General features: G+C 49.3%; 7 protein-coding genes across 7 annotated transcripts; 3 read left to right on the top strand and 4 right to left on the bottom strand.

Annotated features, from left to right (window-relative positions):
- Positions 1-3,116: 3,116 nt before the first annotated feature.
- On the top strand, positions 3,117-3,591 carry N7481_004633 (uncharacterized protein; the record flags this gene model as incomplete). The annotated part of the gene is made up of 2 exons (XM_057263852.1): positions 3,117-3,223; positions 3,294-3,591. 2 exons carry the CDS (start codon positions 3,117-3,119, stop codon positions 3,589-3,591), a joined length of 405 nt encoding a protein of 134 aa, XP_057125513.1.
- Positions 3,592-4,157: 566 nt separating this feature from the next.
- On the bottom strand, positions 4,158-5,893 carry N7481_004632 (putative MFS transporter; the record flags this gene model as incomplete). Its single annotated transcript, XM_057263851.1, has 7 exons — positions 4,158-4,743; positions 4,806-5,086; positions 5,122-5,273; positions 5,321-5,362; positions 5,414-5,666; positions 5,731-5,805; positions 5,873-5,893. 7 exons carry the CDS (start codon positions 5,891-5,893, stop codon positions 4,158-4,160), a joined length of 1,410 nt encoding a protein of 469 aa, XP_057125512.1.
- A 969-nt stretch (positions 5,894-6,862) lies between these two features.
- On the top strand, positions 6,863-8,521 carry N7481_004631 (putative monooxygenase; the record flags this gene model as incomplete). The annotated part of the gene is made up of 6 exons (XM_057263850.1): positions 6,863-7,713; positions 7,762-7,817; positions 7,872-7,920; positions 7,977-8,166; positions 8,236-8,339; positions 8,392-8,521. The coding sequence occupies 6 exons, from the start codon at positions 6,863-6,865 to the stop codon at positions 8,519-8,521; spliced, it is 1,380 nt and encodes a 459-aa protein (XP_057125511.1).
- Positions 8,522-8,641: 120 nt separating this feature from the next.
- On the bottom strand, positions 8,642-9,355 carry N7481_004630 (glutathione S-transferase family protein; the record flags this gene model as incomplete). The annotated part of the gene is made up of 1 exon (XM_057263849.1): positions 8,642-9,355. The coding sequence occupies one exon, from the start codon at positions 9,353-9,355 to the stop codon at positions 8,642-8,644; it is 714 nt and encodes a 237-aa protein (XP_057125510.1).
- Positions 9,356-9,849: 494 nt separating this feature from the next.
- Positions 9,850-12,343, bottom strand: N7481_004629 (Zn(II)2Cys6 transcription factor; the record flags this gene model as incomplete). Its single annotated transcript, XM_057263848.1, has 9 exons — positions 9,850-10,237; positions 10,292-10,466; positions 10,525-10,859; positions 10,919-10,939; positions 10,995-11,106; positions 11,168-11,201; positions 11,254-12,019; positions 12,106-12,169; positions 12,226-12,343. The coding sequence occupies 9 exons, from the start codon at positions 12,341-12,343 to the stop codon at positions 9,850-9,852; spliced, it is 2,013 nt and encodes a 670-aa protein (XP_057125509.1).
- A 450-nt stretch (positions 12,344-12,793) lies between these two features.
- On the bottom strand, positions 12,794-13,888 carry N7481_004628 (cupin domain-containing protein; the record flags this gene model as incomplete). The annotated part of the gene is made up of 2 exons (XM_057263847.1): positions 12,794-13,531; positions 13,586-13,888. 2 exons carry the CDS (start codon positions 13,886-13,888, stop codon positions 12,794-12,796), a joined length of 1,041 nt encoding a protein of 346 aa, XP_057125508.1.
- A 971-nt stretch (positions 13,889-14,859) lies between these two features.
- On the top strand, positions 14,860-16,197 carry N7481_004627 (DUF3500 domain-containing protein; the record flags this gene model as incomplete). The annotated part of the gene is made up of 2 exons (XM_057263846.1): positions 14,860-15,064; positions 15,122-16,197. 2 exons carry the CDS (start codon positions 14,860-14,862, stop codon positions 16,195-16,197), a joined length of 1,281 nt encoding a protein of 426 aa, XP_057125507.1.
- Between the last annotated feature and the right edge of the window lie 93 nt (positions 16,198-16,290).

The following is a 16,290-nucleotide window of genomic DNA, read 5'->3' as shown; positions in this document are numbered from 1 at the left end:
AATGTCAACCAATAATTCCGAGTCTCCACTGGCATTAGCACAGAAAGTGTACCTGCTCAGCACCCCTGTATCTACTTAGTAGTATTCTCCTGTGCTCGCCGATACATACTATTAGTAGTACTACTAGTAAGATATTTTGTGACACCGATCCTGGTGGCCTTCATCATACGTTATGGTCTGTTAGGTAATCATTACGCCGAGGGGCCATTTTGTTGCAATATTGACCATGACCAAAATGCCCGACCATTCCAGACGCTGGGGCCAAATCAGATCATTCCCCTTTTTTGATTAAAAAACGGCGCTGGCAAAACTATCATGCCCACCTCATCAACCGAGCTGCAGCATATTCAAAGGCCTTGGTGTCAGCTGACTAGTGAGATATCCTTTGTCCCTGCAACCCCCCGGGTTGCCGGTCCATCGCTGCTCTCTCCTGTGAGGTTTGTGTCACCGCCTCCCGTCGAACAAAAGGAATCTTGTTTTATTTAAAAAAAGAAAGAAAGACACGAACATCGACTATCCCCGCCGGCGCCTTCTTCCCAACCGTGGAGTAGTCTCAGATGGCCCTTTTCTAGGCATGGCCTCTCTGGGCGTCAAGAACGTCGCTGCTGCCAGTGTGAGGCCATTCCTTCGGTCCCAGTTCAAATCCCGGGACTAGCGCGTGATGGGGAATGGCTGGCTGCAGTTCACTCGAGGTTCATCTCGAACGGGTCGAACAAGCCCGGTAAAGGTGGTTCCTGACCAAGGAACTCCATTAATAACTGAAATAAAACGATAGCTTTTGCAGGTGCATTTAGTGCTGACGGGCTGCACGCAACATACCAGGGAGGTGATGCTTCCCTCATCCGTCAGTCGGACGTATCGTCTTCAGCTAGTGGGCGCTTCGGAGGATTCAGCTTTGATCCTCAACGGTTGACAGGGATCCCCTTGCTTTCAGCTCCACAAGGATCTCCAGTAAATTCCGAGCGACTGCAAAGATTCGTACATTCACCATGGCCCTGTCCTAGCGTGGTAATGCCATACCCTCAGATATGCAGTGCTAGACGGATACCTGCTTGGAGGGCGGCAGGGTAATCTGCCAAGTCTTATCATCACGGCGCTTCCATGAGACTGTTCTTTTCTCGCTGCACATACATTGTATGTACAGATCCTTGTCTCGTGCGATTGGCCACGAGACCAATTATTTCGACGTGTTCTTAATCTTCTCATTCGTGGATTAAGTGCCGAGATTATATCTTATTTTATTTCTTTCACTCCAAGGCAGATCCATATCGCAATCCGACCCAAGGGAATCTTCTTTTGGGGCCCTGGAACATGCATCTAAATATCCCACTATCACATTCATTTGCCCCACCTGGGTCTATCTATTAGTCTAATACAAAGGTGCCTGATTTTTAGATATCTCCATGTGGGAACGAAAGGGGACATGCTTCAAGAGGAGCTCTTGCAATCCCATCGAAGGTGCTTACCGGATCCTTCAACCATAGACAATCAGTTTCACTGGTTCCCCATTACATCCGAGTCGCCTATTCAACCCCGAGTATGGTCGTTCCCTGCTCGACATAGTCTGCTTTGGAGATGCAGATGGCCATATGACCCCAAATATGAGTGAAATATGCCCATCCTTCATGCAATTCAATTCACCTTGTTCCGTTGGGATTTAGAGCATAGCCTTCACTAAATTAGAGGAGAAAACATATGAAACTCTTCGGCGCAGCTTCATAAGCTGACAAATGTTAATTAGCTTCGAGGTGTGCACCTGGACTCGCTCTTGGCATAATTCATATATCTCGGGAGTGAGATCACTCTCGCATGGTTGGAAGCAACTATCCGTGGATGGAATTCTCCATTCAGCTTCGCCTGGCTGTAGCATATGGGGCCAGCCTTCATTATACGTCTAGAAATACCGCTCCATTGATAGTATCCAACACCATCCACAGCTACTGACCCTGGCCATGCCGCGTAACACAAGGCTGTGGTGGCTGCCATGCGGCTGGTGGTTATTTTCCGTGTACGCAGCATCGGTTCAAACCTGCCCAACGCTGGGCCTGCATCTGATTTGTGGTCGATAGATCCTCGTTCGCTGACCCATGTATTGTCCTCACGTCACCTTGCCGGGAGAGCTGCTCTTCGTGTTGAGTTCACCGCAGAGCCCAGGGCTTCGTTGCAGCACAGTGTTGGAAACCACCACTTGTCAAATCTTGACCCCTCTGTGGGCTAGTACATCGGCCCTGTAAGTGGGTACATTCCAATGGAAATTCTGCCCCTCTTGACGCATGTGCACTTCCCCACCAGGTTGGTTGGTTTCAGCAACCCTGAACATGCGTCGCCGAGATGACTTCGCTCAGCAATTAGACGAGCCTAGCGGCGTTCCTTTTGATGCACTCCTACGGGGGTTTACGCCTAGGCTAAACTCAAGACGGTGCATACGCCATTCTCTCCTTATGCCAGATCTATTTTTGCATATGTTATTGAATGTTGCTTTATGCGAAGGCGTCGCTGTGCTGAGGTGGCCGGACCCACGGAATTCCAACAATGCATACTACATACATACCTTGGCCAACAATAGGGCCCCCCCTCCCCATGGTTGTAACGTCCTGCTGATCACTCAGAGGAGCAGCTTTGCTAGTCCTCCTTTTCTTTCGCATTATACAGCGTCATCGATTTCTTTGTCTCTATTTTTGCTTTTTTGTCTCCATTATTCGGCGAATGTAACATTCGATTCACGATGTCGTGTGCCACCAGGTCCCTCTACCGTATAAGAGTCGATCTTCCTGGTCTACCATTTCCGGGCTCATTATACTTTGGCCTGGACAGGATTTTACCCTTGCCTGATTTCTGAATCAACACGTTGCCTGGCCTTCCTTCTTGTTCCGACGTTGGTATCTAGTAAGGGGCACTGATAAAGCGCTGCCCTCATCCTCGTTTCCTTTGCATTAAGTCTTCAACATATACGACCAATACATCGGAGAACATAAGCGAATAATTATATACTTCGGGCTCTCCATTTTGCGAGTGTTTGATACTTTATCCAGCCCATCCTTGCAGCATCTCCTATTCGAGATCAGTGCATATTACTACCGCATTGCCCCATCATCTTTCTATCTCACAAAGCCGCAATGGCCACCTCAAACTTTTCGCCCTTCCACCTGGATCCAGATCACATATCTTGTATCGGTGGCCGAACTGTCCAAACCTGTCGCGGCTGCGCCGGGAACGCTCCAAGGTATGTTGCCATTCCTGGGTATATAGGATCACAATATTTAGTCAACCGCGTATACTTATGATTTATACAGAGGAGCAGTCTGCACAAGCTGCGAGGGCCGTGGCTTCAACATTTCCATCTGCGCACACTGTAATCCGGCTGCTGCAGCTACAGCCGTTCGATCTAGCAATGCCGTCGCCTCGGCCACGGCAAACATCACACCAGGGTCATCGGCCCCTTCCTCTCCCGGCTCTTTGAGTCGCAGCCCATCCACATCATATCCATCACAGCCCGATCCAAGAACAAGCAAGGCTTGGAGAAGGTATGGGAAGGGAAGGGACAGTACGAATTGCGGACGAGTGGAGACCAATACACCACGAAATCTATAAATATGGGATTTGCTGCCTAGTTGGTATCTACACATAACCTGGTCATTGAGCTTCAATCTCAGGTATAGACAAAGGCCATATTGGCCGAGGTTGTTTTTGGCTTTTCTATTTCTTTTTTCTACTTCAATTGCCATCATCGCACTAGATGCCATTTCAGTTTGTATATTTCTTTTCTATTATGTGCTTCGGTCGGGTCTGGGAACTAAGGGGTTCAAGGCAACTGGCTTGTTTAAGCTCTTTCTCGTAAGTTTATCCGTGGGCTTTTGGGCAATCTATCTATGGAGTGTGGCCATGGCAATGATTGGAAGATAGCGAGGCACAATAATGAATTGTCTCAACGAAACCTCCAATATTCGTAGATCAGATGTAGCTAATAGCTTTCGGTATTTTGCAGATTTTGTGACTTAAAATCAAATTATTAATAACCAATTGAAATATTATTCACCAGTTTGTGAGAACTGAAATTTGTAGCCACACTGAATAACTCATCATTCGTAGCTTAAACCACTTCACTGTTTGCATAACTACAGCACCCTAACGCTCATATAGAGAACTTAAACTAATTATTAAAAATACTTCTGTGTCCGTGTGCGAAGCCAAGGACCAAAAATGTAGAGTGGCAATCCCAAAAACAAAACGGCCCATTGAATGCCCGCAAACTCGTAGAACATCTTGTCTACCCCATCCTTCGCCATCCAAGCGTAACAACCCTTGGCCAAACCAAAGGCGACCACATTCTTGGAAGCATTGACGAGCACAAGTGCTTCGCCGCTGGTCTTAGGGTAGGCATCTACCACGTAAGAGAGCATAACCGAAGGGACCAGTGTTAGTCCCGAAGACGCGATGGCTGCACCAACGGCAGGCCGGACGTAGTGTTGAAGCTGTGAGACAGTATATCCGAATACAATGAGACCGATTGGGTTGATCAGGAAAGGCAAGATTAGGGCTGGTAGACGATGTTCTGGTTTGTGAATGTTGTTGTTGCGCTTGCGTAGCCAGCGAGAGAGCAGATCGGTCAAGGGACCTGCGATTGGCCAGGCGACGACGATACCAATAAAGCTGCTCAGGGTAAAAAGACCCAAATCAGCGGAGGTGAATAGGTAAGGCGGTGGTGAAAAGAGACTCGGTGCGATAGTAGAAATGACGACAACCCTAGGAGGTCAGCGTCAGTAACATGGTCCAAACAAGGTGCATTTCGGGATATTTTCACTCACCCTCCGAGGACAACTCCATACATGAGAGATGCAATCAATATACCAGGGACCAGCAACAAGGGGAATGGGAGCACGAATAAGTAGGCAAAATGCTTTAAAATCCCGTTCTCTTTGGCTCCTTTCGTGACGTTGAAGGAAAAGAGTCCCTTCATATAGTCGTTGTAGTTCATACTGACCCGGTCGGCACTGTGCGAGGTGGTACGGACAGCCTCAATATGGCCGGTCAGATCCTTTTCATTGTCCTCAGTCATCTCCGGCTCCTCATCTGGCTCATAGATGGTCTCAGGAGGAAGAAAATTGTGGTAATGAAGTTGACAGCGGCGATGATGGCACAGAGGATGAAGAACCACCGCCACCCACGGGCTTGGATGAGATAACCTGCAATGACGGGTCCGATTTGAGAGCCACCAGACAGGAATCCAGCATAAACAGCCATCGCACTTGAGTAGTTTCGCTCGTAGAAAAGATCTGGTAAAATTAGATGGGCTGTCGAAGGCCGGAAAAGAAGTTTTTACCTGCGAGAATGCTGGGACCGAGCGATTCGCTAGCGCCGTATCCTTTTAAGACAAGTTAGATAATACTATAGGAGGACCATAAATGAAACTTACCAAAACTGGCGAATACTCGCGAGGCAAGCAAGCTGTTGTAGTCCTTGGCAACCGCACTCCAGATGATCCCGCCCAAGAACATCGCCATAGAAATGAGAGTCACTGGGCGCTTTCCGAAGCATAGTGCAAGTGGCATCCAAAATAGGTTGGCAAGGCCCATTGCCAGGACTGAATATGTGACAAGAGCCGATAACTTTGCGTTGTCGGCATGGAGATCCATCGCTAGCGACTCAAAACCAGTTGCTATGCCGGACTAAGATCGCCCATCAATTGTTAGAACAAAAATTGGGCCTTAGGATCTTGTTTGTGAGTCTTACCGAGTACATATTACCCATAAAAACGTATACATTCACTGTAAGGAGGGCAGCATAGCGTACCCGACGCGGGAACAGCTGCTAGGATTAGCCATGGCTAGCAATAGGCGTCATGTAAGCGCCATATCAGGAGTATGTATCATACCCTAGGGTCAACGACCGTCATTTTGGGCAAGTATAAATTCTTCTCTCGTCAGTAAATCTGGGGCAATCGAGTCGTATGATTGTGGCACCACGAAGGAGGGATGGGGGGTACATATAGGGAGAACACTCTCAGCATCTAGAGTCGGAAAGCAGCAAGCCACACGGAAAGTCCTAGTTCAATTAACTCAAAAGTCCCCGCAGCTAACGCGGTTGCTCGAATGAAAGCCTGTGCTGAATGCAAAGGGTCTTTCGGGCTCGTGCGGCTTCGGATGCGGTTCGGGACCACATCCCTGGTAAGCCTCTTAAGCGAGGTAGTCACAGCAAACCATGGGTTTTGAGCAAATTAGTTTTCAAATAATCAGTTTCATCAATATAATGTGTGTCTGGAGATATTCCTGATTGCTTCTAACATTTTTGTGCGCATGTACGGCTGCTCGGCCTTTCTACATGGTTTCTTCTCCACACACTAAAACTCCTACTAAGTGGCGTAAGGCAATTCCGAGAGCCAGCCAAATTACCAAAGAACACGCGTTATCTAGAGCATTCATGGAAGAATTGCCGCTAGCGCTATGAACTCGGAGAGTGAGATGCATTGTTTGGTCGTCGGCTCTTGGTACCCCAGATTGATCAACCGGCAGATCCATCCTCCCCCCCCGCGATGATATGTACCCCAGAATTGATACTGTGGACCATGAAAGAGAAGAATTCGTATCCACAGCTCAGAAAAACCCGTCACAAGATCCAGATTATTCATAACGCCCCAGTACCACGCTCCATCACCTGGGAAATCCGAGCGCCGGCATATCCGAATACTGGGGGGCGGAGATTGTGGATTCTCGGGCCTTCCGGACAAAATGGCCACGCGTGGAGCTGGTGATCGAAGCTCGAGACCGGAAACTCCTTTATTTGGCCGCTTTTCTCCATATGCTATTGGAGCCTTTTACATGAATCTCAGCATTTGAATTTGTTCAAGCCATATTAACCCTGCAAGATGGTGAGTCCCAAGAAAAACTGCTCATGTGCTGGCAGCCGCTCATCACTTGTGATCCAGGTTCCTGAAGAGGCTCGTCTCCGCGTGATCATAGTCGGAGCTGGTCTCAGTGGTATTGCTACCGCGATTTCAGCTGCACTATCCGGCCACTCAGTCGAGGTCATCGAGCAAGCGAGGGAGCTGGCTGAGGTTGGAGCCGGTCTTCAAATCACCCCAAATGCATCCCGGCTGCTTCAGTACTGGAAGCTCCCTTCTTCTCTGTGGGAGGCAGCTGCCGAGCCTACCAAAGTCACCGTGCACAGGTATTCTGGCGCTGTTCTAGCGCATGAAAGTTCGTTTGATAAGGATATCCGGGCCAAGTATAACGCGCCCTTTGTGGACTTGCACCGTGTCGATCTCCAGCAGTCCTTGGTTACGCGAGCAAAGAACTTGGGTGTGACTTTCCATCTGGGCGAACGAATTGACCGGATCGATTTCGATCGTACGATCGTGCATTCTGTGGCTGGGAAGCAGTACAGTGGAGATCTGATCATCGCCGCAGATGGTCTCTGGTCTCAGTGCCGCGAGGCCTACGTTGGAAAGAAAGACGAGCCACTTCCAACTGGGGATCTTGCATACCGTATCGTACTAACGGCGGATCAAATATCCAACCCCGAGTTAAAGGCATGGGTTCAAAACCCCGAAGTACACTTTTGGGTAGGGCCTGGAGCCCATGCGGTGGGCTATTCTCTTCGCGGAGGCCAAATGTACAACATTGTCTTGCTAGTACCTGACAATCTGCCGCCGGGTGTCTCGAAACAGTCTGGCTCTGTGGAGGAGATGAAGGAGCTCTTTGTGGGCTGGGACCCAATGTGAGAGACCTTGATCATTACTGCTGAGGATTTAACTCACAAGCCTAGCCTCAACCAATTCCTCGACTATGTGACTACCGTCGATAAGTGGAAGCTGATGCACCGTACGTCTTCACTCTCAATACACTTTATAGAAACTAACAATTTCCCTACTAAAGATGGTGAGATGGAGAACTGGGTCAATGAGAAATCAAATCTTGTTTTCATGTTGGTATTTCACTAAGCTATTGGTCAGGATTGTGAACTGACATATGTTGAAACAGCGGAGATTCATGTCACCCAATGCTTCCTTATCTTGCGCAGGGCGCCAACTCGTCGCTAGAGGATGGTGCAGTTTTGGGTCTTTTGCTAGGACACATGACCGATAAAGCACAACTACCACGCATTCTGCGCCTCTATGAAAGCCTACGGAAGTCACGAGGTGAGGCTATTGTGCGGGAGACATTCAAGCAGGTACGCGGGTCTATCTTTAATTTTAGCATCAGAATCTGCTTGTCTGGAAAATGATTTAACACGATGCAGAGACATGACTTCCACTTGCAAGATGGTGAAGAACAGCAGAAACGAGATGAAATTTTTACCTCACAGCTTGGAAAGAAGATTCAAGGCGCATTTCCGAGTCGCTGGTGAGTTGATTCCTTTCGAACATTTAGTATAGTGTCTAACGAGTTTAAACAGGACATGTCCAGAAGTACAACCCTGGCTATATGGCTACGATGCCATCAAGGAGGTCGAGAAGGCAGTGGCTCAGAATCCCGATCTATTCGCACGGCCCACGTCTAGCAAGTCTTTCTGCTCGATTTTGTAAACGCTGTTTGATACCGAATAGAATGTTGAGTATATGATAAATTGGAATATCACAGTTATTTCTTATTTTTTATATGGTGAGAGGCGAGCGTCTTGTATACATCGTACCCGTCCGTCTCCCTTAAATCCGACTCTTCATGAAGTCAAAGGCTTCGGCCTTCGCCTCCAACAAAGGCGTGAAGTCATCTCCCTCACATCTCTTGATGGCCCTCTGATAAGCCGGGCGCTCTGAAACACGCTTTAGATAGGTAAGGATATTCTTATGCTTTTCCGTGTCGTATTCTACAGGACAAAATCCACGCATGGTCGTCAAGGTAAAGAAGGACATGATATCCGCGGCCGTTAAGTCTTTTCCAGCAAGGTAAGCGCCAGTCTCGGCAAGTCGAGAATCGATGCGCGCGAGTAAAAGCTCCCATTTCTTAAGTGTGATGGCCACCACTGGAGAGTTGGGATCCGCGGTCGGGCCACGGGTCATCAGCACGCGAAATAGGGTGGGTTGAAGACTGCCATTGGCTAAGTGGAACCACTCCAGGTAATGAGGGTAGTCTGCACCATCCTTGGGCGTAAGGGCTAAACGGCCGTTACCATAAACAGCGATAATGTAGTCCACAATGGCGCCCGACTCGGCTAAAACTACCCTCGAGTTGGTTGCGGATGAGGGGTCATCTTCCATGACTGGGGCGGTGCCGGCAGGATGTAAATCTTTCAGAGACTGCGGGGCAAAGACAGGATCGCGCTTATGGAAAACATAATTGTAGTCGATGCCGAGTTCTTCTGCCAGCCAGATTATGCGCTCGGATTGAGAACGTCCCAGATGGTGTAAGGTGAGAGGCATTGCGGCGGTAGGCAAGAAATATTATATGGTGGTTAGTGAACGAGAGGTCAGAATTTAGAAGTCAAAGACTCCTCTGGGGAATGCTCCACCTTAAGAACTAAAGATTAGGTAGAAAGACGCGACCAAGGATTATACTAGTATCGTATGACATCAGCTTCCACCGAAGGATGCGAAGAATGCGCACTCGTACGCAGTCCGGAAACTTCGGTGAGCGATCCACTTTCCACACATTAAAATGCGCGAATACTTATTCGAAAATGCACTAAAAAAATGGAGATAACGAGAGCGAGAGCGAGAACTTGGCAAGGCTGGCCGCAAACCGGATTTAAGGCTCTTCTAGTTCCGTGTCTCCAGAGCTCACTGTCATCAACGATCGGCACTGAACATTGCTTTGTCGGAAAAACTATCCTTTGAATAGCATAGTACAGTTTGGCGACTATGTACATGAGAGGCTCCTTTATATACAACAACTTGAAGCAGACACTCAGAACCAATTACCCATCCAACATCGGTAGGCCTCCAATATCATCGAACAACCTCGCAATTCCATCAAACGAATAATCTGGGAACCCGAAGCCGTAGGCCCACTCGGGGATTTCAAATCCAGGGGGTCCAGCCTCTACTTCGGAAGCGGCTAGATCATCTCCTCCTTCGACACCAGTGGTTGACTGTTGTGCTCCAGATGCCCTGAAGTCTCTCAGGTATTGCCGAACGATTTCTACGGACTTCCGGGCAACAACGGACTCGTCCATAGCTTCGAGTATCTCGACTCCCATTTCCACAGAGCGTAGGAGGGGCATGGTCTCGGCGCACATTCCGAGTTTCGACATCGGGAGCAACAGAGTTGAAGTAGCGAACATTACATATGTCGTGTTATACCACCTAGACAAATCAGTATGTGGAGCAATACTATTGACTTGTTATGATGAAACGTACCAGCATCGGAAGAACGTATGCACTCGATAAATATCGTGAATGACCTCGATGGTCTTCATAGCAGCCTCGAGACATTTGTTGATCGTTTCCTCCAACTCGGTCGGGGTGTGTCGTAATTTTCGTGTGAAGTGGCTCAAAAAGGGCCGAAATAGAAGCATCTTGACATTATAGTAGCCTTGGAGAAAGAGCCAGTTCAGCATTGGGCTTTATTTCAGGGTGAATATTAGACTCACGTATTCCAAGGACGAGGCGTTGCCTTCTGGCCCATTTGGGATCCCGCAAAGCACTGCGAGATTGCCTATAGGCACCAATATCCGGTTTGATTTTCTCTGGGAGTCTGGCAAGCCATCGATCTATCTCCATTTCAATCTGAAGGGCCAGTTGTAGCTTTTCCTGTAATGTTATACGCGAGTGGTAGATTTGGACAGATACCCGTCGAATGATCTGGGCAAAGTCGATCATCCAAGGGATGATGGCATACTCCGAGTCGTCTCGATCCGGAATGGCTCTATTATGATATTCGTCCATCCCGAGGGTATCAGGTCGTCCAGTTGAAAAACTCATTTCTCTAGATAGAGGGTTAGCCGTCGCGAACGGGCCCTTGGCTGTTTGAAGGGGGGAGCTTACATTTCCAGCGAAAATATACCCCTAGAAGAAGGTCTGTTAGTCAAGTGATGAGACGATCAAAGGAAGATTTACGTACCACCAAGTCTTCGAGATCCAGCTAGAGCGTTGATCCTTTGGAGATGGGACCTCTCTATTAAACCCAGCAGAAAGACAAGTGCGAACTGCGAGTCCAAGATACATATACGCCACTAAAGCCATCAGTACTGATTTAGTTCAAGGTTACAGAAGTATCAGTCAAGGGATACTCACAGTTTGGGTTCAGTTCATTCTGACAAATTTTTGCCTGGGGTACTTTAGCAAGGTATCTAGATGACGGGCCTTGGGTTAACACATACCATGAAGTAGAGGCATTGAACTGTCTCTAGGTCATTCGAGAACCGCAGATAGTTCAAATACGCCTGTGCTTCACTGAATAGCTTTCGGCTCCATTCAAAACGACCCATGCCAGCAATCTTATCCTCGTCCCATACGCGGACTAATGACCCAAATGACAGGACACTCAGGTATAGAGCAACGAAGCTGGGATCGGGCGAGTGCGCCCGATTAAACCAAAGATTATGGGCGCGGAGTAAGAATTCATCTTTGTCGATGAATGGATGAATGAAATGAATGTTCTCAAAATATCCATTCATGAACACATGAGCTTGTTCAAAATAATAATTCTGGCTCTCGACGGATGTTGGCTGTCCAGTCGTGGAAGGCGAAAAGCTGGGGTTATGCAGCGTTGAAATTAACGAGAAATCCGCAGCAGGCGGGTACCTTTCCTGGGGAGGTTTAGGATCGCGTGTCTTTGATAGGTGACCAATGGCTGCTGCTGATGACGTGCTTCCGTGGAACTCGATTCCATTCGTGTGGTGATTGAATTCATTGATCTCGTCGTCGGCGCTCTCGGACTCCTCATGTGCATTGCTCGGTAACTTGGCCTGATCCTGCGGTGTCGAGCCTGGCCTTGGCAAAGAACATGGAGTTGTTTCGATTGCTCCTTGGGCTATCGGTTGAACTATCGACTTTGAGGGCTGTGGGGATCTTCCGAGCTGTGCTTCAGCTGTGCGCAGCTTGGAGGCCAACTCCTCCACTTTCTTCTCAAGGTCAACGACATAGCTAAAGTTGGCGTTAGTCAGGTTTCAATTTGCGATTCTGAGGAGATTCAATTCTTCAAAGTATGAAGTAGTGGCAATCGAACATACGTTGCAGACCGGCTGCTCTCACGCTCTCGGTAAGTCCCCTGATACACACAATCTAGTTGGCTCTCTAGAAGAGGGATTAGCTTATCCCGGTGGGAACTTTCTGAGAGCTTTATAACCCACTTTTACAATGTAGACACGGGTATTGCTCGTCGCACTTATACTTCTTCGTCCTGCAACGGTCGCAAGCCTGGGCTGCACGTGCCCGTTTAGCCCGCTTGGGAGTCGGCTCATCCGCCATTGATGCGAGCGGACTCTGATTTGTTTGCATCATCCAGACATGATCCGCATGGGAGGGGGATTTGAAATCTGGAGTCTGGAGTCTGGGGTATACTGGCGCTAGAAGATGCAGATGATAACGAACGCTGCTCGTCCGGAATTTCCGGATCTTGGCCCTTCTCAAGACCGCCACGTGATGCCGCACGGTGGCGTTATTTCCGGGGACCAATCACGGATGTTGGCGGTACAAACTTAATATTTCCCATCAATTGTGGTTTTAAGAGGGATTATGAGTGTCTGGCAAATCGCTCGGCAGATCTGCAAAGCGGAGTTCGCCGTTAGGCGAGTTTCTAGGATACTCCAATTGGCATATTTGCGTCAATTCGTGATATGTATAACTATGATCAGAAACTAGTATATGTACTATCTACATCGAAAAGTAATCCCTCAATTTCCCCTTTACCTCCGAAAATCATGATAGGGTAATGTTGAGGTTCTCAGCTGCAGTGGCTAACTGGGATGCATCCCACTCAACAGCCTGTTCTGGAAGAACAAATTGTTCGACAGACTTTCCGAGCTGGTGGATCAAGGATTCGATTCCATCGCCATCGGAGAACGAGTGGACCTTGACGTACTTGCTCTCGAACCCGAGGGCAAAGGCCTGGCCAGCAGGAATAACAACCGTCTCGCCTTCTCGGAAGAGAGTCTCGCCCGAACCTTCTAAGCTGACTTTCAGAGTTCCCTCCATGACACACAGACAATGGTCCACGGACTTGAATGTCATGTACTTGGAGAAGACTGTCTCGCCGTATTCCTTGGATGACTCAATGCTTGAGATAGCACACACCCCGTCACTCTGTTTGGTGGTAACGAATGGCCGAGACATCACTCCACCTAGCATCCATCGGGGACCTGTGTTGGCGCGCAGGAAATACCCCTCGTTGCCCTGTGGCAGCTTCTCGTCCTCCTTTGTCCAGTCACTGACCTCTGGTGGGACATAGTTGGGTTGGAAGACAACATCGAACTTCCCTTTCGCGGCCATGACTTTAGGGATCAAAATGGACTTAAGATCACGGTTGTCCGTCTCAGGTACCAGGATTCCCTCGTAGGGCTCCGACACATAGCGGAAGAAATCCACCCAGTCTCCGGGGGTAATCAAGCCCTGGATCTCGGTGTGGGGGCCGATCATCTCGGGATTGTGAACAACGGTCTATGAAGGCTACCATGAGCTAATATTCAATAGGTTTTGGAGGTCAATTCATACCGGAGGAACATAGGCAAAGTCACCGGGAGCCATGATACGGCACTGGTCTCCATTCCACAGCTTCAGATATCCTTTCGTGACCAAGAAGACATCATGAGCCTTATTATGATAGTGAAAGCCCGGGGCATCCGAGATAGTAGCACCACTCTGGAAAACGGCCATCAGGCCCCCGGTCTGCTTGGAAGAAGTCAGAATGCGGAAGACGCCTTTACTTCCAGGGATAGTAATGCGCTCACCCTCCAGTTGAGGGATGGCGTAGGGAACCCGCGACTCCGGGGGCTGGTTGGAGAAAGGAAGCGACATTGTGTAGGTATTTTGTTGGGGTATGTGAATGGAACTCTGGGGGGAGAATCTTGAAGTTTTAAACTCGCATTGGGAGCTGTTCGGCATGCGGGGGACTGGAAGCCGAGGGCGGAGAAGCCGTAGCAGTCGGAAGATCCGAGTAGACCCAGCACATTTGCTGCGGGCCCTCTTCATGATCAATTGTGATTCGCCGTGATTCTTTTTCTCTCCTTGTTGGCCCGCGGGGCTCAATGTTTATGAAGTAGACGCGCATGTCTTTGTCAAGCTTGAGAAGGAGGGGGGGGGGTTGTCTCTCTATACGACCAGCCATGAGGGGTATTTTCGTCCAGCATTTCTAAACATTCCTAGATCATGCCACTGTTAACCAGAGCAACCAATTACTCTGTACAATATGAAATTGAAATCCAGCTGGGAATTGTGGACAGATGTTTCCCACTTGGTTCCCCACGAAAGTGGCCGATGGCGGGGGACTTCAAGTTCCCCGCGATGTCGAGTAGCAGTGATAGCATTGCATAAATACCATCCCAGAGGCTCTCCCAGTGATAGTTATGTGAGGAGGCCCATTTATGTGACGTCGAAGTAAGCTGTATTCTGCGATCTACACCATATGATTCCCAATGCCGTTCCCACGGAGCTCCATCACCCATCCCCCTCTCTCCATCGAATGCCTGAGCCAACCTTGGAATGCATACCCATAAAGTCTTCTGTCTTCTCCGTTGCACCGATTCCCCTGGTCAATCACTGCACTCGTAAATGCCTTTCCGGCTCATCCGGATTGGTCCTGGGCAAAGTGTTGCCACCGCAGATGAACCGCCGACGGGTAAAAACTCACCCACAATCCCCACGCTCGTGGGGAGCATCGATGTGTGGGGTCAAGACTTGACGACGTATAATACTTGGAGCACTGCCACCCCTCCATTTTCCCTGCCATTCAATATCCGCAATCGCACTGCGGAACATCCACATACACTATGGCCACAGACGAGAAGCCAACCGGCGAATATCGCCAATACCTGCCCGACCTGAATCTCACGCGATTCCAGGTGATGTGCACCCAGGATGCGCATGAATACGCACACGAGTTCAAGACCGGGAAGCAGCCCCCGTGGCTACATGCGCTTTACATGTATTGGCTGGAGCTGCTACAAGAGCCCTTCAAGGGTGTCACCACGGATGGTATGGCCTTGTGCCGAAGCTAAAGTTAAGAGGGCGATGCTAACTTCGACTGTCCAGGCAAGGTCCGCCCCGACCTCTTCACATTGCAAGATGAAGATGTTCCAATTCAGCAGATTGTGGATGCGACACAATCAATGCTAGGTTTGCTGGATGATAAGCAAAAAGAAGCCGTGAACTACCACATCGACTCCCCGCAATGGCGCACCTGGTCAAACCCGGAGTTCCTCCTCGCGCACAAGGGCGTGCGTCTGGATGAAGTCAATGCGCCAGTGCGCGATGCCGTTATGAACGTGTTGAAGACCACTCTCTCGCCGGAAGGTTATGAAAAGGCCGTGAGCGCCATGCGCATCAACCACTTCCTCGGTGAGCTGGTCAAGTCACCACGCGTCATGAACGAATTCTCCTACAACTTTGTTCTCTTCGGTCAACCTTCTACAACCCGACCCTGGGGCTGGTCCTTCTACGGTCATCATCTGTGCTTGAACATCTTCCTGTATAAGGGCCAGATTATCGCGTCCCCCTGGTTCACCGGTGCCGAACCAAACGAAATCGACGGCGGTCCATATGCCGGCACCCGCATCATGCAAACGGAAGAGAAACTCGGTCTCCAGCTGATGCAGTCTCTCTCCGCCGAGCTGCAGTCCAAGGCTCGTGTCTTCGCACTAATGAAAGATCCCGCCATGCCGCCTGGTCGTTGGAACAAGGATGACCAGCGTCACTTGTGCGGCGCGTATCGCGACAACCGCGAGGTCCCATACGAGGGCATTTTGGCCTCAACATTCAGCGACGAGCAAAAGAGCCTTATGTACGGTATCCTCGAACAATATTTGCTCTATTTACCGGCCAAATCACGCGCCTTGAAGATCGAACAGATTCGCCGCTGGGAGGCGGAGACTTACTTCTGTTGGATTGGTGGCTATGGCAACGAAGATCCCTTCTATTACCGTATCCAAAGTCCCGTCATCCTGGTCGAGTTTGATCACCACTCCGGCGTCTTCTTGAACAACGAGGAACCGAAGAAGTTCCACATCCACACTTTGCTGCGAACGCCAAATGCTGGTGATTATGGACAGGCGCTACGCGCACAGGTCCCGGCTATTGAAGGCCTGAATGGCAAGGAAATTGTTTGGTAGGTGACTTGCGGCGAAGGACAGTTCACCATGTACAAATTGCTGTGATGAATCTTGATGATGCATTTCCCTTGCGATGAACGCCCGGTGTGGTTG

This window comes from Penicillium waksmanii (genome assembly GCF_028829765.1).
Source record: "Penicillium waksmanii strain IBT 27052 chromosome Unknown utg000004l:1.0-5674109.0:1.0-5678898.0, whole genome shotgun sequence".
Taxonomy (NCBI): Eukaryota; Fungi; Ascomycota; class Eurotiomycetes; order Eurotiales; family Aspergillaceae; genus Penicillium; species Penicillium waksmanii.
Note: the sequence above shows the minus strand (reverse complement) of the source record. Positions and strands in the feature narration are given on the sequence as shown.